Source organism: Neoarius graeffei, chromosome 27 (genome assembly GCF_027579695.1).
Source record: "Neoarius graeffei isolate fNeoGra1 chromosome 27, fNeoGra1.pri, whole genome shotgun sequence".
Taxonomy (NCBI): domain Eukaryota; kingdom Metazoa; phylum Chordata; class Actinopteri; order Siluriformes; family Ariidae; genus Neoarius; species Neoarius graeffei.
In genome coordinates this window covers 50,596,515-50,622,977 of record NC_083595.1, presented here as the reverse complement: position 1 = coordinate 50,622,977, position 26,463 = coordinate 50,596,515, and the positions used below count along the sequence as shown (strand labels likewise).

General features: G+C 42.8%; 1 protein-coding gene across 1 annotated transcript in view; it reads right to left on the bottom strand.

The window, feature by feature from the left end:
• Positions 1-11,754: 11,754 nt before the first annotated feature.
• Positions 11,755-26,463, bottom strand: part of fam189a1 (family with sequence similarity 189 member A1) — a 364,309-nt gene continuing 349,600 nt past the window's right edge. The window contains exons 8-12 of the mRNA XM_060911073.1: positions 21,023-21,101; positions 17,231-17,791; positions 17,131-17,157; positions 15,131-15,453; positions 11,755-11,970 (exon numbers count right to left, since the gene is read on the bottom strand). Coding sequence (XP_060767056.1) covers positions 11,755-11,970; positions 15,131-15,453; positions 17,131-17,157; positions 17,231-17,791; positions 21,023-21,101 — 1,206 coding nt within the window. The remainder of the gene's footprint in view (positions 11,971-15,130; positions 15,454-17,130; positions 17,158-17,230; positions 17,792-21,022; positions 21,102-26,463) is intronic.

Below are 26,463 nucleotides of genomic sequence, written 5' to 3'. Positions count from 1 at the left end.
CAGATGTTCCTGTATACTATCCCAGCCACTTGGTTGTGCCTCTCCATGTACGCTGATCCAGCTAGCATCTTACACCCTGCTACTATGTGCTGGACTGTTTCAGGGGCTTCTTTGCACAGTCTGCATCTTGGGTCTGATCTACTCTGGTAGATCCTGGCCTCTATGGCTCTTGTGCTTATGGCCTGTTCTTGTGCTGCCACGATTAGTGCCTCTGTGCTGTCTGTCAGTCCTGCATTATCCAGCCACTGGTAGGATTTCTTGATATCAGCCACTTCCTCTATCTGACGGTGGTACATGCCATGTAGGGGTTTGTCTCTCCAGGTTGTCTGTTCCTCCTCCTCCTCTGCACTCTCATCAGGGTTCTGCTGCCTGAGACATTCACTTAGCAGTTCATCCTTTGGGGCCATCTTTCTGATGTATTCTCGGATTTTCGATGTTTCATCCTGGACCGTGGTCTTGACGCTCACTAGCCCTCGGCCTCCCTCTTTCCGCTTAGTGTATAGTCTCAGGGTGCTGGAGTTGGGGTGGAACCCTCCATGCATGGTGAGGAGCTTTCTAGTCTTGATATCTGTGGCTTCTATCTCCTCCTTTGGCCAGTTTATGATACCAGCGGGGTATCTGATGACTGGTAGTGCGTACATGTTGATGGCTCGGACCTTGTTTTTACCATTCAGCTGACTTTTCAGGACCTGCCTTACTCTCTGGAGGTATTTGGCTGTGGTTGACTTCCTTGTGGCCTCTTCATGGTTTCCATTAGCCTGTGGGATGCCAAGGTACTTGTAGCTGTCTTGGATATCACCTATGTTGCCCTCTGGTAGGTCAATCCCTTCAGTCCGGATCATCTTGCCTCTCTTTGAGACCATCCGGCCACACTTGTCCAATCCGAATGACATCCCTATGTCATCGCTGTAGATCCGGGTGGTGTGGATCAGCGAGTCTATTTCTCGCTCATTCCTGGCATACAGCTTGATGTCATCCATGTAGAGCAGGTGGCTGATTGTTGCCCCACTACGGAATCGGTACCCGTAGCCGCTCTTCGTGATGATCTGACTGAGGGGGTTCAGGCCTATGCAGAACAGCAGTGGTGATAGCGCATCTCCTTGGTATATGCCGCACTTGATGTTGACTTGGGCAATGGGTTTTGAGTTGGCCTCTAGGGTTGTCTTCCACATTTCCATTGAGTTCTGTATGAAGGTCCTTAGGTTCCTGTTGATCTTATACAGTTCCAGACATTCCAGTATCCATGTGTGTGGCATTGAGTCGTAGGCTTTCTTGTAGTCAATCCAGGCAGTGCACAGGTTGGTCTGTCTCTTCTTACAGTCTCGGGCGACTGTTCTATTGGCCAGTAGCTGGTGCTTGGCTCCTCTGGTGTTACTGCCAATTCCTTTCTGTGCCTCGCTCATGTATTGAGCCACATGCTTACTCATTTTTGCCGCAATGATGCCTGACAGGGCCTTCCATGTTGTGCAGAGACAGGTAATTGGCCGGTAGTTGGATGGGATGGGTCCCTTCTGGGGGTCCTTCATGATTAGGACTGTCCTGCCTTGGGTTAGCCATTCTGGGTGGGTTCCATCCCTCAGCAGCTGGTTCATCTGTGCTGCTAGGCGTTCATGGAGTGCAGTTAGCTTCTTCAGCCAGTATGTATGGATCATATCGGGGCCTGGTGCTGTCCAGCTCTTCATCTTTGACACTCTTTCTTGGACGTCTGCCATTGAGATGGTTACTGGTTCTTGTTCTGGGAGGTTGCTGTGGTCAGCTCTTAGGTCCACTAACCATTGGGCATCGGTGTTGTGTGATGCCTTTCTTTCCCATATGTCTTTCCAGTATTTTTCCACCTCAGCTCTTGGTGGGTCTGACCGGTTGTTGTTCCCCTGCCATTGAGAGTACACCTTGGCTGGTTCAGTGGAGAACAGCTTGTTTATTCTCCTGGCCTCTCCTTCCTTGGTGTATCTCCTCAACCGGGTGGCCAGAGCTGTTAGTCGCTGTTTGGCAGTTTCGAGTGCCTCTGGTATGGAGAGTGAGTTGTACTTCCTGGGCGCCCCTTTATTCACCATGTTCCCTTTCTGTAGTTCAGCTAGCTGGCTAACTTCTCTCCTTGCTGCCTTTATCTTGGCCTCTAATCGTCTCTTCCATGGTGGATACTGTTTGTTATGTCCCGAGCCCACCTTGTGTCCAAGCATCTCCATGATTACTGTTGCTGTACTGTGTATCAGCTTGTTGGTCTCAGTGATGGTTCTTGTGGAGATTGTCTTCAGAGCAGCATTCACAAGGTACTTGGCAACTCAGCTTCGGTATTTGTCGGGGGCTCCAGGTTTCCAGTTGGGTCCTTCTCAGGTCAGCAGCTCTTGTGTTGAGGCTGTTAGCTGTTGGGGCTTGGTACCCAATCTCTGGTTGTGGGGATGATGACATCTCCCCGCTGACCTGTCTTCCTGGCTCCCCCTTGCCGTAGCATCGTTGTTGTATTTCATTAATCTCTAGTTGTGATAGCAGATTTCGATTATGGATGTTGGAACACTGGGCTAATAGCTGTTTCTTTGTTAGCCTTGATTGTGGGTTTCGAAGTATCCAATGGTCCCACATTCGCTGCATGTATCCCCTCTCTCTGGGATTGCTTGTATAGTAGCATTCCAGCAAATCCGTATTTTCTGTCCTCGTCCATCGATGTCTTGTTCCAGTAGCCCATTTCTCATCAGTTTGCCCTGGTTCCCTAGCAACTGACGCAGACCTTGTTGACCCGGGCGACGTCTGAGCCGGTATGACTCTATCAGTTATGTTTTCACTCATTCCTGAGGTAGGCTGATATATCATGAGGGGTTTTTGCCTAAGGACCCTTACTGGATGATGTTTTGCCCCGACCGGGATTCGAACCCCGATCTCCTGCATCGTAGTCAGTGAGCATTACCACTGTACTATCCAGCTGATATATATATATATATATATATATATACACACACACATCTTGTATGCAAAAGTTTGGGCACCCTTACTGAAAATGTCTGTTACTGTAAATAGTTAACTGAGCAGAAGATGAACTGATCACCAAAAGGCATAAAGGTAAAGACGACATATTTCTTTTCAGCATTTTCTGCAAGATTTGCGTATTATTTTTGTTTTGTACAATTGGAGAGTGAAAAAAGAAAAGGAACACCATGTGAAAGTTTGGGCACCCCAATACATTTTAGTTCTCAGGTAACTTTTACCAAGGTTCCAGACCTTAATTAGTTTACTGAGCTGTGGCTTGTTCAAATTCTTCGTTAGGAAAGGTCAGATGATGCAGATTTCAAAGCTGTATAAATTCTCTGACTCCTCAAACTTGTCCCTAAAATCAACAGCCATGGGCTCCTCTAAGCAACTCCCTCGCATTCCGAATAATAAAATAATTGATGCTCACAAAGCAGGAGAAGGCTACAGGAACGTAGCAAAGTGTTTTCAGGTAGCTGTTTCCTCAGATTGTAATGTTATTAAGAAGCGGCAGTTAACAGAAACAGTGGAGATCAAGGTGAGGTCTGGAAGATGAAGAAAACTTGCTGAAAGAACTGCTCGTTGGATTGCTAGAAAGGCAAATAAAACCCCCTGTTTGATTGCAAAAGTCCTTCAGAAAGATTTAGCAGACCCTGGAGTGGTGGTGCACTGTTCTACTATGCAGCGACACCTGAACAAATATGACTTTCATGAGAGAGTCATCAGAAGAAAACCTTTCCCTCATCCAAGCCACAAAATTCAGCGTCTGAAGTTTGCAGATGAACATCTAAATAAGCCTGATGCATTTTGGAAACAAGTCCTGTGGACTGATGAAATCAAAGTAGAACTTTTTGGCCACAATGTGCAAAGGTATGTTTGGAGAAAAAAGAGTGCCAAATTCTAGGAAAAGAACACCTCTCCAACTCTGAAGCATGGGTGTGGATCGATCGTGCTTTGGGGTTGTGTTGCAGCCAGTGGCACAGGGCACATTTCATTGGTCGAGGGAAGCATGGATTCGAATAAATACCAGCAAATTCTGGAAGCAAACATCACACCATCTGTAAAAAAAGTTGAAGTTAAAAAGAGGATGGGTCCTACAATAAGACGATGATCCAAAACACACCTCAAAGTCTACAATGGAATACCTCAAGAGGCCCAAGCTGAAGGTTTTGTCCGGGCCCTCACAGTCCCCTGACCTAAACATCATTGAAAATCTGTGGATAGATCTCAAAAGACCAGTGCATGCAAGACAGCCCAAGAAGCTTGTAGAACTGGAAGCCTTTTGCAAGGATGAATGTGTGAAAATCCCCCAGGGAAGAACTGAAAGATTATTAGCTGGCTACAAAAAGTGTTTACAAGCTGTGATACTTGCCAAAGCGGGTGTTACTAGGTACTAACCAAGCAGGGTGCCCAAACTTTTTTGCTTCGGGCCCTTTTCCTTTTTTTGTTATTTTGAAAATGCAAAAGATGAAAATAAAAATTGTTTTTGCTTAAAATATAAAGGGAGTGAGTCATCTTTGTGCCTTTTGGAGATCATTTCATCTTCAACTTGCTTAACTGTTCACAGTAACAGCAATTTTGACCAGGGGTGCCCAAACTTTTGCATACCACACACACACACACACACACATACTAGTGCATCTCAAAAAATTAGAATATTGTGAAAAAGTTCAATATTTTCCATCAGTTATTTAAGAAAGTTAAAGTTATATATTATAGACTCATTACACATAAACTAAAATGTTTCAAGCATTTTTCTATTTTAATTTTAATCAGTATGGCATACAGTACAAAAACATTAAAAAAAAAACATTTCAAAATATTAGAATATTTCATTTCGAGTTTGAGTAAAACAGTATGAACACAGTGTATCTCTCGGTCTAGTTCAGTACACACAACCACAATCATGGGGAAGACTGCTGACTTGACTGTTGTCCAGAAGATGATCACTGATGCCCTCCACAAGGAGGGTAAGCCACAAAAGGTCATTGCTGAAAAGGGTGGCTGGAAAAGGTGCACAAGCAACAGGGATGGCCGCAGTCTTGAGAGGATTGTCAAGAAAAGTTGATTCAAGAACTTGGGAGAGCTTCACAAGGAGTGGACTGAGGCTGATGTCAGTGTATCAAGACCCATCACGAACAGACATCTTCAAGAAAGGGGATACAACTTTCGCATTCCTAATATCAAGCTACTCCTGAGCCAGAGACAATGTCAGAAGTGTCTTATCTGGGCTAAGGAGAGAAAGAAATGGACTGTTGTTCAGTGGTCCAAAGTCCTCTTTTCAGATGAAAGTACATTTTGCATTTAATTTCGAAATCATGGTTCTAGAGCCTGGAGGAAGAGTGGAGAGGCACAGAATCCAAGGTGTTTGAAGCCCAGTGTGAAGTTTCCACAGTCTGTGATGATTTGGGGTGCCATGTCATCTGCTGGTGTTGGTCCACTGTATTTTATCAAGTCCAAAGTCAACACAGCCATCTACCAGGAGATTTTAGAGCACTTCATGCTTCCATCTGCTGACGAGCTTTTTGGAGATGCTGATTTCCTTTTCCAGCAGGACTTAGCACCTACCCACAGTGTCAAAACTACTACCAAATGGTTTGCTGACCATGATATTACTGTGTTTGATTGCAGGGCCGCTGACAGCTTTGGCTGGGCCCGGGACAAAATGCTCTGAATGGGCCCCCCCCCCGGGTCAACCCACACACACCCCCACCTCTCTTATCCCAGTCTCTACTCACATGATTGGGGTGCTCTTGAAGGAGCAGCGATGGACGGGGGATTTCGGGCAGGGCTGGGGGCGAACATAGTATACTGTGTGTGCGTACTGTCCAGTGTGAAAAGCAGAGAAGAACACACCGCTCGAGAAACGTCGGGATATGATTGCGGGCTAATGTGAATATTCTTAGCTTCAATCAGATATATGAAACACAATGTTATTAAGCCGTTGTGGTTATGAAATGATTTAATGCCCTGTGCGTTTGATATGGTGTTCAGTGTGACTTGCTCTCCCCTTGTTTGTAACATGAATTGCGTGCCGCGCGTGCCTTGGTTGGGGTTACTTTATGGGGCTGGAAAAAGTTGGCTGTGTCTTACCTGGCTCAGCTGCCCCACTGCCTTTGCTAGTACCTGCTGCATCATCCGAATCTTTTTAAAAATATTTATGCAGTGAGCCCCTGAGTCTCTTGGTTTCTTCCTCTCTTTTTCTCTTTTCTTTTCTTTTCTGTGCTCCTGACTTGTGCATGTTGGCAAATGGCACGCACGCTGATTGTCGAAGCGCTATGATCGAACGATGTCGTTTTTTTTCCCCTTAATCAAAGAGTCAGACCAAACCATTTTTGCATTCGGGGTGGTAGGGGGTTCTTGACGCCTTTTTCAAAGACAATAAAGGCAAAAGATCTAGAAATCATTTATTGAATGCAAATATAGCACATTTCTCCCCCAAATCAACACATTTTGAAATGAAATAAAATAATCGCAACTTCATGAGAACCCAGTTCTGGGCCCTCCCCATTCCTGGGCCCGGGACAACATACCCGTTTGTCCCCCCCTGTCGGCGGGCCTGTTTGATTGGCCAGCCAACTTGCCTGACCTGAACCCCATAGAGAATCTATGGGGTATTGTCAAGAGGAAGATGAGAAACACCCGACCCAAAAATACAGATACGCTGAAGGCCGTTATCAAAGCAACCTGGGCTTCAATAACACCTCAGCAGTGCCACAGACTGATCACCTCCATGCCACACCGCATTGATACAGTAATTCATGGTAAAGGAGCTCCAACCAAGTATTGAGTGTATAAATGAATATACTTTTCAGAAGGGGCGGCACGGTGGTGTAGTGGTTAGCGCTGTCGCCTCACAGCAAGAAGGTCCTGGGTTCGAGCCCCGGGGCCGGCGAGGGCCTTTCTGTGCGGAGTTTGCATGTTCTCCCCGTGTCCGCGTGGGTTTCCTCCGGGTGCTCCGGTTTCCCCCACAGTCCAAAGACATGCAGGTTAGGTTAACTGGTGACTCTAAATTGACCGTAGGTGTGAGTGTGAATGGTTGTCTGTGTCTATGTGTCAGCCCTGTGATGACCTGGTGACTTGTCCAGGGTGTACCCCGCCTTTCGCCTGTAGTCAGCTGGGATAGGCTCCAGCTTGCCTGCGACCCTGTAGAAGGATAAAGCGGCTAGAGATAATGAGATGAGATGACTTTTCAGAAGTTGGACATTTTTGTATTGTAAATCCTTTTTTTGATTGATCTTAGGGAATATTCTAATAATTTGAGATACTGGATTTCTGATTTTCATGAGCTATAAGCCATAATCATCAAAATTAAAACAAAAAAGGCTTTAAATATTTCACTTTACATGTAATGAATATAGAATATATGAAAGTTTACCTTTTTGAATTAAATTATTTAAAAAAGGAACTTTTTCATGGTATTCTAATTTTTTGAGATGCACTAGTTTATAGTTAGCTCAGTGTGGCCTTGGGAATATTGGTAGACTGAAACCTGAAAGTTATCTTCAAAAAAAAAAACCAAAACACATCAGTGCCATGCTGGAAATATTGGTGGAGACAAACTTGAAGCTTCGAGGGTTTATATGGACTGATAGAAAAATATTGGTGGAAAAGAAGTCTTGTATGGTGAGATGTATGAACCAATGAGAATGCATTCTACAGTACTTGGTAAATTGTCTTAAACTTTGTTAGAACACTATAGAAATAATACTTTGTGACTTAGATCACTCTGCAGACTGAGTCGGCTTTTGTTCATTGATTTAATAAAAGTCTAAACTTTTCTGTAAACTCTGACTTTGTTGACTTTGGATTATTCTTGCCTGAGAGAGTTTCCACAACATTATCAACCTATTCATATTATTGAAGTGAAATATTATTTAAGTTTTATATTCTTGTTGAAACAATAAATAAAAAAATATAGCATAGTACGATCTGAAGTGTTGCTTAATTTATTCAATTTACTCCACCACACACACAAAAAAGGGGCTGCTCTTGGGAATGAAGTTCCTGGGCTGAAATGTCTCCACTCTGACCCTGTCTATACTTCTGCTCCAGTGGATGGGTCCACATGGATACCTGAATGATTTGTATTTCCAAAAAACAGTACATGCACTGAAATCAGTGAATAATCTCACCTGGATTCTGCATATTTGTATGTAAGAGCAAATTAAGCCATGGGCTAAAGGTTCGAGAAGCAGCTTTGGGACCAAAAGGTTGCTGGTTTGATTCCCTGGACCAGCAGGAATGGCTGAAGTGCCCTTGAGCAAGGCACCTAACCCCTAACTGCTCTTCAGGCTGCTCTGGGTATGTTGTACGTTGCTCTGGATAAGAGTGTCTGCTAAATGCCTGTAACGTAATGGAAGAACTTTTGCTGTAATCATAAAAACCTGTGCTGTTCCTCATCCCTGGATTCTTATTCATTCTTTCAGTGTCACTGACTACTGTTTGTCTTTGCTCCTCTACACCTGTACTTACTGTACATACTTTATATCTACACTCTCAGGTGTCACCCAGAAGAGGACAGGATCCATTTGGACTCTGGTTCCTCTCAAGGTTTCTTCTTCATATCATCTCAGGTTACTTTTCCTTTTCCATCATCACCTCTGGTTTACTCATTAGAAATCTAAATCTAAATACACACCATACAAATCATTTTCTTTCTCTAATATTAAAGTGATGAAGTTTCCACACTCAAAATGCCATGCCACAGATTTTAAAAGACTCTCTTCTGCCACCTGCTGGACGGACATTTAAATCTCACATTCAATTTTATATTGCAGTTATAGGTTTGTTTGTTTGTTTGTTTGTTTGTTTGTTTTTGAAGCGGACGTTTATGTAGAATACCTGAATATCTTTTTTTTAACATGTTAAAGCAAATGGTCGTGGATAATATATGGATGAAATGCTTGCAAGTTTTGATAGTTTATATATAAATACACCCTAACAATGTTATTAAAAAATAATGTAAAACATGTTCATGTTCAGTATTTTTTAAAACTTTCTTATAAATATATATGAATATGTCATCCTAGGATTCCAAAATAGCTTCATATCACTACAGTTAGCCGGCTAGTTAACTGCCAACAAAGTAAAATGTTTGGGCTTTCTGTTATATTGATTTGCAATATTCATCACTGCCTCACTGATTTATTTAGAAACAGTCAAATATTAAATATATAAACTATATAAATGCACTTTCACCACTGTAATTCACTAAAGTTAGCTAAGTTAGCTATCCAGCTAATTAAGAGCTAGCAAGCTAGCTAACGTTTGTGACAGGGATACAAGTGGGATTTCTGTGTCTGCTTTTTTTTTTTTAAATCTACATTATTTTTGTACTAATTTATACAACAACAGTAACATGTCAAAATATCAGGTCATAATTCATTTGCTCAACATAAACATTAGCTAAGTTAGCTAGCTGGCTGGTTCATTGCTAACAAGCTAGCTCACACTTCACAGATCGACATGAGTGGGGTTTTGTGGCCGAGTTTTGATTTGTAGCTTCGTTTTCTCACAGATGTATTTAACAGGAGTCAAACTGATCAGAATATAATGTCTCCTTCACAATTAAAAAACTGTTTTTTAAAACTTAATCACAAACATTAGCTAAGTTATCTAGCTAGTGTAGAAAGCCGGTTCTTTGGCTCAACACTTTGCACACCACAGAAACCTGTAAATGGTGAATGGTTGTTGGGATAAATGGTGAATGGTGATTGGGATAAATGGTGATTGGGATAAATGGTGAACAGTGATTGGGATAAATGGTGAACGGTTGTTGGGATAAATGGTGAACTGTGATTGGTAGTTGGGATAAATGGTGAATGGTTGTTGGGATAAATGATGAACAGTTGTTGGGATAAATGGTGAACGGTTGTTTGGGTAAATGGTGAACGGTGATTGGTAGTTGGGATAAACGGTGAACGGTTGTTGGGATAAACGGTGAATGGTTGTTGGGATAAATGGTGAACCATGATTGGGATATAATGGTGAACGGTTGTTGGGATAAATGGTGAACAGTTGTTGGGATAAATGGTGAACCCTGATTGGGATAAATGGTGAACAGTTGCTGGGATAAATGGTGAACAGTGATTGGGATAAATGGTGAACGGTTGTTGGAATAAATGGTGAATGGTGATTGGGATAAATGGTGAACGGTGATTGGGATAAATGGTGAATGGTGATTGGGATAAATGGTGAGCAGTTGCTGGGATAAATGGTGAACAGTGATTGTGATAAATGGTGAACGGTGATTGGGATAAATGGTGAACGGTGATTGGGATAAATGGTGAACGGTGATTGGGATAAATGGTGAACAGTGATTGGGATAAATGGTGAACGGTGATTGGGATAAATGGTGAACAGTGATTGGGATAAATGGTGAACAGTTGCTGGGATAAATGGTGAATGGTGATTGGGGTAAATGGTGAATGGGATAAATTGTGAACGGTGATTGGGATAAATTATGAATGGTGATTGGGATAAATGGTGAACGGTGATTGGGATAAATGGTGAACAGTTGCTGGGATAAATGGTGAACAGTGATTGGGATAAATGGTGAACAGTTGTTGGGATAAATGGTGAACGGTGATTGGGATAAATGGTGAACAGTGATTGGGATAAATGGTGAACGGTGATTGGGATAAATGGTGAACAGTTGTTGGGATAAATGGTGAACGGTGATTGGGATAAATGGTGAACGGTGATTGGGATAAATGGTGAACAGTGATTGGGATAAATGGTGAACAGTGATTGGGATAAATGGTGAACAGTTGCTGGGATAAATGGTGAATGGTGATTGGGGTAAATGGTGAATGGTGATTGGGATAAATGGTGAACGGTGATTGGGATAAATGGTGAACGGTGATTGGGATAAATGGTGAACGGTGATTGGGATAAATGGTGAACGGTGATTGGGATAAATGGTGAACGGTGATTGGGATAAATGGTGAACAGTGATTGGGATAAATGGTGAACAGTTGCTGGGATAAATGGTGAATGGTGATTGGGGTAAATGGTGAATGGTGATTGGGATATATGGTGAACGGTGATTGGGATAAATGGTGAACGTGATTGGGATAAATGGTGAACAGTTGCTGGGATAAATGGTGAACAGTGATTGGGATAAATGGTGAACAGTTGTTGGGATAAATGGTGAACGGTGATTGGGATAAATGGTGAACAGTGATTGGGATAAATGGTGAACGGTTGTTGGGATAAATGGTGAACTGTGATTGGGATAAATAGCGAACAGTGATTGGTTGTTGGGAACCTGGGCTTATACCAGAAACCCTCAGTCAGGTTTTATACCCTGACTCGACCAAACCTCATTCCTGATTTCAAGCAATAAGAAGCCACACACACACCCTTACAAACTGATATTTTTATTCATAACACTGAAAAGGATATCACACTGAGGTAAGTGAAGTAATCCAAGAATGAGGAGGGTTTTTTTCCTGCAGTCTCACAACAAACAACAAAATCCTGTCCTCATCAGAATCACAGTTTTACTCAGAGTCAGATTCATCACGCCTTTCCCTCCAAAACGTAGCACTGTATCGTGTTTTTTATCCATCACAGATCCAAAACTGCAAACTTGCAAACATTTTGACTCTCAGACAAAATAAATAAATAAAATAACACCCCCTGAATATGAACATTCTTTTATGTTGTGTGTTTTTTTTTTCTTTGATGAATTGCCGCATTCTGAGTGCTACTGTTCCTGATGATGAGCCTTGGCACGGTAGGTTATGAGTAGGAGGAGTCCTGTGGTCCACAGAGAAAGGTCAGAGGTCAAAGGATGGTTTCCCTGCACACACTGATGAGGCTTTTGGGTCGCTGAGGGAGGTTGTGACCCGGGTCATCATTCGCATCCATTCGGCCTGATACCCGAGGTTTATTACACCGGCGCAAGGACGGGGAACTCAGTGCCCCACAGCTCTGTAGATGCAGATCATCATGAGTGTGTTTTCTGAGGCTGCTTGTGATTGGCTGCGAGTGTGACATCACCTGCGACATCAAAGAGTTAAACAAATGACTCAAAGCAGAGGATCTCTCGGCAGTCCACTTTTCAGTTCAGGAATTTAGCTTGCTAGTGTTAGGAAATTAGAACAAAAAAGTCTTGTTGAAGGTCAAAGGTTGGATTTGAGGGTCTCGAAAACTCACTGGGTTTTTATGGAAACATTTTGTCAACATTTTTAAAACAAAAGTCACCAAAACATCAGCAAAAGAAAATGAGTAGGAATCTGTGTTTTCATCAAATACAGTCATGCAAAAAATCTTAAAAGAAGAAAAAACGATTGATTACCCACAGCTGTGCACAGATGTTTTTCATTTGCGTATGAAAAGAAAAGAGCGTTAAATTAGTAAACTCTTTATCCTGGTCAGGGTTGTGGTTTGATCTCGCTTTCTTTAATTAAATCAGGGAAAACATTTGTTTTTTCATCTGTCTCTGAATTCATACTTGCCAACTCTACCAACTCACACGGTAGTCTACTGATTTTGACAGATGAATATCGCCTACTGCTTTTAGTTCTAAAAAATAACGCATGGCAAAATAAATCGCTGAACACTATTGGATTCGCTCTTTGGATCCTGCTTCAGCTGTTTTCAGCACAGAGGGATACAGAGATACAGCGTCTAATAGTCATACTAAGTGAAACCGAAAGCCAATGGAACGGCGCGATAATGATAACGATATTGAATCTAAATTGTATCGCTCGATCCTATCGTGCCATTCCATTGGCTCTCATTATGGTTCTAGCCAATCGGTAATAAGGTCACATGTCACAACAAATCGCATCAGTATTTGTAAAAACCAGAGCATCAGCGACACAGCAGCTCACACGGCTGTACCATGAGAAACCAAACTTGTTTATAATTAGCTAAGTTGTTCTTCATGAGAACAATGAGAACAATTTAATATTCCAAACAAAACAATCAGAATCAAAATCCATTAAAACTCAGGGACGAGTCGTGATTTTTGTGAATTGTGGACAGATGGATGGCTACGGCTGGTGAGCTTAAAATAAATAAACAAATAAATAAAAACACGCTCTGGTGATCACGAACAATGAAAACTTTGAAGGAAAAAAAGATTTGCTATGACAACAAGTTCACGGCAACTTTGTCATCAGATCATCCAGCATCAAAGTCTCGAGACGAGGTGAGAAGCATGAATTTTGTGAAGTACGTGGGTCCGATTTATTGATCTATTTTCTTCAAATATGGCACTCGGAATGCAGGAGAATGCACCATTAAAAAAAAAATCCAGGGAAAATTTTACAGGCACGATAATGATATTGAATCGGCAGTGAGGTCCATTGCCGATTCCATTTTCCAGGGAAAATTTTAGGGAACCCCCCCCTCCAAGAAGGACGAGACTGCGTCACGCGATCTGATTGACTGCTTTTCGTTCTTAGGGGTTTGGCAAGTATACGAATTCATCAGTTTTTTTTTTTTTTTATTCCATCATGCTTTTTCACTCTTCTTTATAATACACCAAATTGTTAATCTTAATTAGTGTAATAACTTTTTTGTGATATTAAGACTTTTTTTAATTACAGGCTTTTTTTTTTTGTATTTTCACAATTTGCATGTGGAAAATGCATTAACTATAAGCCAACTACGTTTTCAGTTAATTTCTGAATAACTAATCCAGACCTCTCTCTTTCTCTTTCTCTCCCGGTTTTAAAAATATAGACGATCTACAGTACGGGCTGTGGGGAGTATAGAGCTGAAACTGTATTACTGTATAAATAGTTAAAGAATGTTAGAGTACAGCATTGCTGAATTCTCAATTCTGATTGGTCAGAAGGTCTCATCTCATCTCATTATCTCTAGCCGCTTTATCCTGTTCTACAGGGTCGCAGGCAAGCTGGAGCCTATCCCAGCTGACTATGGGCGAAAGGCGGGGTACACCCTGGACAAGTCGCCAGGTCATCACAGGGCTGACACATAGACACAGACAACCATTCACACCTACGCTCAATTTAGAGTCACCAGTTAACCTAACCTGCATGTCTTTGGACTGTGGGGGAAACCGGAGCACCCGGAGGAAACCCACGCGGACACGGGGAGAACATGCAAACTCCGCACAGAAAGGCCCTCGCCGGCCACGGGGCTCGAACCCGGACCTTCTTGCTGTGAGGCGACAGCGCTAACCACTACACCACCGTGCCGCCTGGTCAGAAGGTGTTGATTGATTTTCTATAACAGCAGCTTTGACAGGTTTATAGTATAATAATGGACTTGTTCTAACTTATCATTTCTATAGTAAGAACTTCTATGGGGCTTTTATGGCTGACGCTGCATGCAAACAGAACCAGAACGTCAAGGACGTAGGAGCTCATCTGACCTGCCATCAAAACAACCCTGACGACCAAAACATCAAACAGAACAGAAATGTGACACTGTGAGAGACAGAGGACCAGCCTCCACCACAAACTGTTTACAACAGGAACATCAACAAAGGACTAAGTTTTGTTCCCCAACGGAAGATCGGCCCAAAACATCGATCAGAACTGAACTCGCATGATAAATGAGAGAGGAGATACAATTCTAGTCAGAAGAAAATGTGTTAAATTGACCTAGTTACTAATTTGTTAGCAAATAATTTGACAATACAATGACCAAGTGTTGTACAGAAGGTCGAGTTCTTTAAAAAAAAAAAACAATTAGAACTGAAATCCATTCAGAACTGACATAGGAGATACGATTTAATTCTTGTGAGAGGCCTGGAAAATTTGTTAATTTGGCAGAATTAGTAACTCGTTAGCAACAAATTTGACAAAACAACAACCGAGTTTTGTGTAGAGTGATGAGTTCTTTCAAACAAAACAATCAGAACAGAAATCCGTGGAGAACTGACGGAGGAGATACGATTTAACTGACTTGTGGACGACGGACACGACGCCATGGCAACAGCTCATTGGCCTCATGGACAAATGAGCTAATAAAAACGTGTGTAATTATCGATATGAAGTTGCACAACATTAAATGTAACTATAAATGGATAAAAAGAATAAATGTGTCCAAAAAAAGAAAAAATTAGCAAATTGCTGTGGTGTAAGAGAAATAAAACACTCAGGACTTGCTCAGGGTGGGACCGGTAACTCCGCTTCATGACATCACACCCCCAAGTGTTTTATCGCTTCCTTTCCTTCCTCACCTGATCAAGAATACTGGCGCTGAACATGGCCTCCTCCATGTGCTTCTCATCCGATTTGATGACGCACTTGATGCTGTTGACGACCTGCTGCACTTCCAGAGGCAGGCTGCAGCTGGAGTGCTCCAGGAATCGAGCCACCAGGATCTTCGTGTCTTTGTAGGTCTGGAGGTCGGCTAGCGAGTGAGGGCGCTCGCTGGAGGTGTGGTGCAGCGTGCGGCCTTTCAGACGGAGTTCTGCTTTCTCACAATCCTTCTGCTTCTTCACTCCACGCCCGTTGTGTTTGGCACACTGGGACGCCGTACCGCCTGAAAGCTCCATGAACGCTACGGAGACAAAATGTCATCTGTAATTTTTGTCATGTTCATGGAACAAATAACAGCGTGACAAGATGTCACAAGTCATCTCATCTCATTATCTCTAGCCGCTTTATCCTTCTACAGGGTCGCAGGCAAGCTGGATCCTATCCCAGCTGACTACGGGCGAAAGGCGGGGTACACCCTGGACAAGTCGCCAGGTCATCACAGGGCTGCACATAGACACAGACAACCATTCACACTCACATTCACACCTACGGTCAATTTAGAGCCACCAGTTAACCTAACCTGCATGTCTTTGGACTGTGGGGGAAACCGGAGCACCCGGAGGAAACCCACGCGGACACGGGGAGAACATGCAAACTCCGCACAGAAAGGCCCTCGCCGGCCCCGGGGGTCGAACCCAGGACCTTCTTGCTGTGAGGCGACAGCACTAACCACTACACCACCGTGCCGCCCTGTCACAAGTCAGTTAATGTTAAATTTAAAAAAGCAACAATAAGAGTTATTCCACGAAATTCAGTCGTACGACGAGATTGAGTGAAATAACTGTTTTATTCTATCCACATTGACTGGATTCTGAAAAAACGGAGCATTTTTATTTTTTGCAAATTCGATAAATAAAAACTTTATACAAAACGTCCGACACAATCATTTCTGCTTAGAATGTAAATAAACCGGCGAAATGACAGGAGCAATTTGTGAAAAATGCGATAATAATAATTCTTGAAAAAAAAAAAGATACACAGTCTTACCATCAAATACTTTCATTCCATATTTTGTTGCTTTTGTATTTTTGGGGGGGTTTTGTTCTCGAGTAGAGTTTTTATTTCGTCCTCGGTTGGTTCACCAACACGCTCCGCCATTTTGTTTTTCTCTACTCACGGTATATGAGCTGATATCCTAGTAGTAGAGTAGCCAATCAGAGCACACGATCGCTCATATCCAGTGACTGTGGATAGAATAATAGAAATTACACTACCGTTCAAAAGTTTGGGGTCACCCAGACAATTTTGTGTTTTCCATGAAAAGTCACACTTTTATTTCCCACCATAAGTTGTAAAATGAATAGAAAATATAGTCAAGACATTTTTCTGGCCATTTTGAGCATTTAATCGACCCCACAAATGTGATGCTCCAGAAACTCAATCTGCTCAAAGGAAGGTCAGTTTTATAGCTTCTCTAAAGAGCTCAACTGTTTTCAGCTGTGCTAACATGATTGTACAAGGGTTTTCTAATCATCCATTAGCCTTCTGAGGCAATGAGCAAACACATTGTACCATTAGAACACTGGAGTGAGAGTTGCTGGAAATGGGCCTCTATACACCTATGGAGATATTGCACCAAAAACCAGACATTTGCAGCTAGAAGAGTCATTTACCACATTAGCAATGTATAGAGTGGATTTCTGATTAGTTTAAAGTGATCTTCATTGAAAAGAACAGTGCTTTTCTTTCAAAAATAAGGACATTTCAAAGTGACTCCAAACTTTTGAACGGTAGTGTATGCTATCAATGAATTTAGCAGCAGAACTTCACTTCATCACTGTGCAGTATCATCTGGTAAAAAAATATTCAAGCTAAAAGATATCAGGATGTGATGATAAATAAACGTTTGACAGATTAATGAGTCCACATTATTTTTTAGCTCCACCCAGATGTCCCTCTGTCTTTGGTGATTTCTTACCTGCAGAAGTACAGGCACAGCTCTCAGCTACAGAGAGATGACTCATTGATAAAGGAAAACATTTACACATAATCTAAACAGAGAGAAATGGCTGACATACGTCTATGTACAGAGTTACAGGAAATGGGGTCGCTGGTGGACCGGACGATCCTCGCTAGCTTGCGGTACCGCCTGACTCGGAGAGTACGTGCTGAGGTAGAGGAGGGATGTGGCACCGAGGTGGAAGAAGGTGACCAGACGGTGAAGCATAACCGAGCGCCCCGCGGTCGCCCTGAAGGAGAAGGTAAAGCACCAGAGTCGGAGGCACAAGGCTGGACTTCGGGTGCTGGAGGAACAGGAAGTGTGAGCTTCATACTGACTCTTGACTCTGATGGAAGCTGGTTGGTTATGGAGCTCTCGTCCCTCTCAGGTGCAACAACATTCTCAAGGGAGCGGGTGACGGAGTCCTGCGTGATCGAGGACTCACTGTAATCCAGGTTAGCGTGAGAGCGAGTGTGAGAGCGAGCGCCGTGTTCCGGGCTGGTGCAGCTGGTACACAGCGTCGTGTATGGAGATAAATCGGAGCCCTGGACCTCCAGAGAGAACAGATCATCTGAGGAACAGCTCCGTTCAGGGACGTCTGCTGATTCGGACACCATCAGGGACGCGCTGTCCACTGACGCTGGAGAATGATACAAAACAGGTGCCAATATTAATAGATAATACAAGTGTTTAGGTGCGTTGAAGTCATGAATGTGCGGTGATAAATGGAGGCACAAGTTTGGAAGAGTACAGCTTTTTGAGAAGCAGCACATTTTGGATGAACTCCTTGATTAATTATGCAGGAAAATCTCTTTGAAATAAAGACATATACTGGATAAAGACAATAAATCTGTAAACATGCTGTTGCTCTGTATATTCCGAGACAATACACAGGGTTGCCAGAGTTGTGTTTTTAACACCAAAACAATAAGTTATCAAAAAAAAAAAATTCAAAGACCTTTTTTTTTTTAAAGCAAATGATGGGAATTAAATTGAAATAATTTCAACAAAAATAGGCTTGGGAAAAGAAAGGGAAAGTGTAAGCACAGGCAATTTATCTAGAATGTCCAGAACTATTTCTGTCGTAAGATATATTCCAAAACTTAGCTGAGGGATAACAGGATGTGTGGTGTGGATAATGCCTGTACCTTTTCCAACCTTTTTCAAACCTTTTCCGGGTTTGTTTCAAGTCAAATTTTTTGAGAAGTGAACAGGATTTTGGAAAAACTTTTTCAAGATCATGTCTGAAATTCGATAACTAATATTGCACGCTGTCCACTCATTGCCATTTTTTGAGTTCCCCCTGAAATATCCTGAGTTTGGTACACAGAAATTAAATGTTTTATCATTTTCCTCTCTGATTGCCCATAGATGTATCCACTCACACTGGAAGTCACCCAAGCCTCCAGCAGAACACTCTTGGCAAACTGATCTAATGCCATCCATCCATTATCCACAGCTGCTTATCCTGTGCAGGGTCGCAGGCAAGCTGGAGCCTATCCCAGCTGACTACGGGTGAAAGGCGGGGTACACCCTGGACAAGTCGCCAGGTCATCACAGGGCTGACACATAGACACAGACAACCATTCACACTCACATTCACACCTACGCTCAATTTAGAGTCACCAGTTAACCTAACCTGCATGTCTTTGGACTGTGGGGGAAACCGGAGCACCCGGAGGAAACCCACGCGGACACGGGGAGAACATGCAAACTCCACACAGAAAGGCCCTCGCCGGCCACGGGGCTCGAACCCGGACCTTCTTGCTGTGAGGCGACAGCGCTAACCACTACACCACCGTGCCGCCCCAACTGATCTAATGTCATTCCTTAACTGGAAAAGATCAAATTTTCTCTGAGAAGGTGGACTGAAAAGTTTTACATTACATGGCAGCCTTTCCTCTCCTATTTTGATTAAATATCTACAGCTCCCATCACGTACCGTAGATAGGAACATGTCCATTATTTTTTGTATCCAGTTGAACATTCACACTGGCAGAATTAGTTAAGAAACTAGAAAGGTTTAATTATATATACTGACTACTAGTATGCTTTATACACTTTGACACATTAAAGCTAGACGGCCTTTCAATTTCATAAAATCGGTGAAATTTAGTTCCCTCACAATGGAATGTGGTCATTGTGATATATGTTTATTTCTGTAATATCTGACAAAATATCAGGCCATTCTGTGGCTGGGAAGTTATTTAATTAATTTGAGGGGATTAAAGCAAGTAATGTGCATGAAATCGCTCGCTTCGTGCAGTCAAGCAGACAGAGGAAGTCCGTGTGTGTGCGCATGCGCAGGTTTCCCTTTGAGCGTGCACTGACAGTTCCATCATTCTGTCGCTAAACGAACAGCTGATCACACCGAGGTGCTCACTGAGCGCCCATATTTATTAGTTTGGTCCTGCGTTTCCTTTCCTTCGTACGTATATAACATAATGGCTTTTTTTTTTTGCGGTCCGGTTTCCATCAAATCCTGCACTCTGATTGGCTGGCAAGCGGGTCCGTATCCTATGATATGGACCCCACTTATGGACCCAGGTTACGGACCTCTGGTGACTCGCTCGTTCACAATAACAACAAACATCGTAGCAATTTTTGTCAACATTTATTTTCGCATTTCTCAGGAGAATAGCATTAATTTTACAGCATGGATAGCGATAACGACAGTCTTCATAGTGAAAGCGAGTTTTACTACCCTGAGGAAGAAGAAATAAAAAAACATTTCAGGAGAAAGCTAAAAACCTCTAACTGTTGCTAACACCGAGCAAAAACATGGCTGAATCCTGAATGACTCAATTTTGTATAAATAGGGGACTACATAGGTGGCAAAATGTAGTTTTTTTCCTGCCATGGAAGTGCACTTGTATACCGAGGAGGAAGCCATTTGCATTACAGCCGTGAATGAGGATTCAAAATGGCGGCTCGGCTCGGTTTTCCATTTCAGGTGCTCTCGTTTTCTGTTAGAATTTGGTAAAGAAAAAATAAATATATTATTTACCAGCTTAAGGTTGGTCCATATGGTGAAATACCGTGACCTCAGCCCAGAGGGCCTCGCTCAGTACTTTCAAGACCTTGGTCACGATATTTCATGATACGGACCTCCCAGCTGGTAAACAACACATATTTCTTCTCAATTTCCGTTACTGTAGTCAGTCTTTCACGTTTCATTCGCACACTCACGTCCTCCATTTTTCTCTCCTGTTTCAAATTTGTATCCCACAATTGTTTGCCTTGCATGAACGGGGAAAGCCCACTATGTGATGCATGATGATGTATCTTGTATTGGGTCATGGTGAAGCAGGAAAAAATAGTAGAGAATTTAGGGCCATGTGGAGATAAATTCATTCATTGTTCTGTTCAAAAAACAACAAATTAAATTGGAAGTCTGTGATTCGAGTTCAGTCGCTTTTGGTCCACTAAACAAAAATAACTGGGTGTCGGGGAAAATTCTTTTTATGACCTACACTTGAAAAATCCGAAAGGCCGTCTAGCTTTAAGTCATAAAAGTGGACCAACTTGGGTTAGGAGGGTGGGTGGGTTTTCATTTTTGATGATACATTTCATTTTTATGTTGTTGTCTGTTTGACACAAATGTAAAACTGGACATGATTACATGACCCCTAAGGGGTACATTAGTGTAGACTGTACCTTGGGGAACAGAAATGTACTCCTACTGTACCTATTTTTCTGACAATTACCCTTCAGGTTGAAGAAGTATCCTTTTCAGTTCCTTTGCTGCACATACTTCCATTTTTTAAATTAAACTTGTCACATTATCCGCTTTCAGAACCTACGGTGTGTTGAAGTTTCTCAGAACAAAGCCTTTGGTGTGACTTTAAAGTGAATTGTGATTCCTTCTCACCCTGAGTGCTGAGGCCGGTGGTTGTGTTCCTCTCACATGCGCTGGACTCAGTGGCCTGCTGCTCCAAACTTGTGGTGGCCTGCATCAAGCAAATGAACAAAACAACCTCTTTACATGAACGTCATATCTATTAGAAGAGCACCAATACCACAGTGAGGAGCAAGAACCTGAGTCAGAAACATCTCGGTTGGCCAAGAATGATCTGCATTTAATCAACAACCAAAGCCTCACATGAAACTATAGACACAATCAGAAAAGTACATCTAGGTTCATCAAGATACGAAACTACAGAATTTAAACGCATCCTCAAAGCTACGACTGTTACCTTTATGATCCAGTTGATGTCTGAGTACATTGATGTTCCTCTAATTACAGGTAATTTATCAATTAGCATCATAATGACCAACAATTGAACCTGAAATAAAATTGAGTGTTCTTGGCTGAAATTTGTTATTCACGACGATTTAAAGCAAAGAGAAATCCTTTACGTTGTGCACCTTGAGAAAAGAAGTACTCTGCTTTCCCAAGATACAATTACACTGAACTCCTTGGACAATGTCCAAATAGCTTGTGATACCAAAAAGTTCGTAATGGACCCACTTGTCACTCCAAACACTCATGTTATATATGCAAAATTTTCAGCGCATTCTCCTGATCATGGATTTCTCCTTCCGAGTCACTATCGCAGTTCACTGACTGAGTGAAAGGATCACGAACGGAGGTGATGATTGATTTCTTCATCTGTTATGGAAATGATGGAGGTTACCGGTGTTGTCAATATCCAAACACTGACTCACTCCGTTTTTTAAATCTTTACCATTCAGTTCATTCATGTGTTGCGAATCACTGATATCATTTATGTTGTACCGCGGGGGTGGGCGGGGCGGGGGGTATAAAAATGCACTTTTTCTGGGGCACTTTAGCTAGGTGTTAAGTTTAGCTGTATATTGGCAGTCATTTCGTCTTTTTATCGATCCTTTGTTCACCGTTCTCAATAATTGTCAGTGATCGACACCTAAGCAAGGCTCGTTAAGCCTTTGTTTTATGGCGCATTGTTAACTTGATTGCAGTCTTGATTACTGACCGTTTGTCTCTAGCAGGCTTGTAGTATTCAAGTCCAGGACTCGTGCCCTAATTTTAAGGACTCATGACTTGACTCGGACTCGTGCATTAACTACATTTGGACTCGTAAATTGGAGATCAGGACTATGATTTTTCTTTATTTTTTGTAACATGCTATAATAATTTGGCATAAGATACATTAATTTTTATACAAATTTTGTGTAAGAGAATGCACATTCACCTGTTCATACGTCATGTTCAGGAACAAACTAACGTTAACGGAGCTAAAGTGCCTGGAGAGAACGCCGCTAGGATTGTCCGCTTTGCTTATACAGACTTCTCGTGCAGTGGGAAAAAATGCACTGCTGTGTCTTCCATAAGTAGAAGAACTATCGAGGAGACGACGGGGACAACCTCGAACTTCAATCGTCATTTGGTAAGACTCCACCCAGAGAAGGAAGCGACACGCTATGCTCATTGCTCTGTTGATATTGGGCAGGGCTTGCTGAGTGATGAACTAGCTAGTGTTAACCCTCTCCCATGTTATTTGCCCTGTTGATAGTGGGCGGGGCTTGCTGAGCGATGAACAAGCTTTTTATCTGTAGCATATTAATTAAAATGGGGCAGTCGAGCAGGAACGTCAGTCCAACACAGCAGCAGAGATGCTTTCACATAAAGACAGCGACAGACACCGTCAGATGGTGCGGTTGGAGTCTTGTTCTGGGACTTGACTCGAAATTTTCTTTAATGGCTCGGACTTGAACATTGGGAACTCCAGACTGGACTCGGACTCGAGGTTTAGTGACTCGACTACAACACTGACTCGAGTCATACAACTTGTGACACAATAGCAGCAGGGTGTGATGCCGTCCCAGTCCCAGTGATGAGATTCTTCACCCTAAACCCTCAGTCCTGTCCCATTTTTAGTCCATTTTTGTCCTGTTGTGATGCTATGTTTACATTAATTTGGCAGCCGTGTAGGATCCTAATGCATAATATTTAATTGGTCAAAATGTAAACTTGGACCCATTCTTCTATCAGATTTTGATTTTATCCACTAGTTTAACCTGCAGTCAGTTGTGAAGGACTGCTTACCTTCAGCAACACCACCAGCACTCATGTTAAAAGTGGCGTAAACGTTTCTAACATATCAAATATATCAAATCTGTTCATGTCCTGATTCAGGCCCGGTGCCAGGAACAGTTTACTAAGGGGGCAATTAGAAATCGCAAGGGGGCAAATATTTTTTCATATAGTGTGTAGTAGTGATGGCGGTCTGACAACGTGTTTCAAACAATTAACTGCGCCAACCACAAAACCACGGTCCCGAAGGTTGCTTTAGTCCGGGAAAATCATGTGGCATATTACCAGGGCAGTTGCGCTTTATCAACACCCATGCCCACCTGTTAACCCTCCCCTCCGATTTTCTCACAGACACGCGGTACAACCGGAAAGATGCCAAACATAAAACAACACACACAAACCTACAGGCAAGTCCTTTACATTTAAAATACATACAAATAGCTCCGCGGCATGAAAACAAAACGTCAATGCAAGTCTAAGGTACTTGGCTCGGCGGCCAAAATCATAATTTAAAAAAAATCAACAGACCCTGCGGCTGCACCAGTAATAGCCTTCCTGACTCGCACCGAGTCAACGCTAACCACTTAATCCGCGATCCCAGTTTAGACGTGTAGGGGACTAAACACTCTGAAGTGATGAATTTTCACCCCCGCTGCATGGGGGGTGACGTCAACGACACATATTCTTACGCTATTTGCGCACAAAGCGGACCATATATGAACACATACACCAACATAAACGGAGATAAACTTAGCCTACAAAGAAAGAAAATGGATTCACAATATTGTGATTGAATTCGTTTAATTCGGAGGGGGAAAGACTACTCCCGCAAACTGACTGCATAGTGCAGGATATTGCAGAGACAGTGCACTTGTAAGTGTGCATGTAAAACCCCCGCCCGCCCGCACGACCCTTGTCCTTATCACAGGTCTGTGTGTGCGCGGCTGTGTCAGCATTTCACACACACACCCACAATAACTAGTCCCCAGTAGTTAGGATTGATACATATGTCTAAAACAGGGTTAATATTAAATTCAGGCTTTTTGAAATAATCCTACCTTAATATAGTTGAATTCTACGATTGCAACGTAAGAATCATAACAACCAATCAGATTTGTTCTACCGTGCCAGTTTTAGTAGTGATTTATGTGAAATGTATTTTTGTGCAATGCGCAACCACTTAATATTTCGTATTTGAAAATGCAAATTATTAATACGTCTATAATACATTATATTTTCATAAGAAAACAATTAAGTGATCTGAGTCTCCGTTGAGGGGGCGGGGCTGTAGCCACGAGGGGGCGACGCCCCCTTACGCCCCCCCAATGGCGCCGGGCCTGTCCTGATTCCTTATTCAGCCTTAGGACCATCTGGAGAACATGTTGGAGGAGGAAAAGGAGTAGAACCCAAAAGGAGAACACCTCCCACTGATAACTATAACTCTACCTATAATTACAGCTCTGACTCTCCCTGAGTTGAGTTCCAGTCTGGAGCAGAAACACCACAACTATAATCCCCACTATAATATCGCTCGGTCCTGACACTCAGGGAAATAAACACATGCAACTTAGGAATAGTCATGGAAGTTTTTTCCAAGTAGTAGCACATTATTCCGGGTCATACTGTACAGCTCGGACTCCAAAACAACCCATGTACACACTCCGGTGGTTGATATAATACGGATAGGTCACGGATTATAGAAATATAATAAAAAAGGATACAAACTGGGCGGCACGGTGGTGTAGTGGTTAGCGCTGTCGCCTCACAGCAAGAAGGTCCGGGTTCGAGCCCCGTGGCCGGCGAGGGCCTTTCTGTGCGGAGTTTGCATGTTCTCCCCGTGTCCGCGTGGGTTTCCTCCGGGTGCTCCGGTTTCCCCCACAGTCCAAAGACATGCAGGTTAGGTTAACTGGTGACTCTAAATTGAGCGTAGGTGTGAATGTGAGTGTGAATGGTTGTCTGTGTCTATGTGTCAGCCCTGTGATGACCTGGCGACTTGTCCAGGGTGTACCCCGCCTTTCGCCCGTAGTCAGCTGGGATAGGCTCCAGCTCGCCTGCGACCCTGTAGAACAGGATAAAGCGGCTACAGATAATGAGATGAGATGAGAAGGATACAAACTACGGAGCGGCCACGGATTTTAATACGAATGCATCACGGATGCTAATAATTTACAGATCCGTCACAGATGTTTCAGTATATTACAGATTGGTTACTGATTTCATCACAGATAAAAAATTAAGAAGTCTAAAACAATAAAATGTTTGGACTGCTGAAGTTCTCATCTCATCATCTCTAGCCGCTTTATCCTTCTACAGGGTCGCAGGCAAGCTGGAGCCTATCCCAGCTGACTACGGGCGAAAGGCGGGGTACACCCTGGACAAGTCGCCAGGTCATCACAGGGCTGACACATAGACACAGACAACCATTCACACTCACATTCACACCTACGCTCAATTTAGAGTCACCAGTTAACCTAACCTGCATGTCTTTGGACTGTAGGGGAAACCGGAGCACCCGGAGGAAACCCACGCGGACACGGGGAGAACATGCAAACTCCACACAGAAAGGCCCTCGCCAGCCCCGGGGCTCGAACCCAGGACCTTCTTGCTGTGAGGCGACAGCGCTAACCACTACACCACCGTGCCACCCACTGCTGAAGTTCATAATTAAAATATCTTACCTGCATTTATATGTTTACTTTATTAATTTACTACTGACATTTCATGGAAAATAATCACATATCCGTGAATAAAAGATCCGTGCTTGGTATTATATTTTTTAAATTTAGATTAGCTTAGATTAGATTAGATAGAACTTTCCGTGAATCTGTATTCCGTGACTTTATGATGCATCAAGGATGTACAAAGATGCCTGGGGACAATACCATGCGCTCAGACAACGTCACATGGAAACAATTACAAACTGATTGGTCAGATGTTTTATGGGATCAGGTCCAGGCCAGGAAAAATCGCTCCAGAAGGAATCTCACCAATACGGATAAACCCAGGCCGGGGATATAGGGATCGTTATTGGTCTGGTGTGAGCATCAACCACATAAACTGCACGGGGCTGATTTATTTATAGTTATGGTTATAGTTATCGGTATTGTGGGACTGGGACTTAACGCTGATAACCAAGCAATGTTTAACTGATACGGACAAAACTGCATCAACAGGGGGCGATGTTGCCTTTCATACCACTGTAATGTCTCAATTGAGAGACACACACACAATCACACACACTTCTTGATAAGGAAACATTTTGTTGGGTTCTACATACGATAGAACCTTTAGGAGAA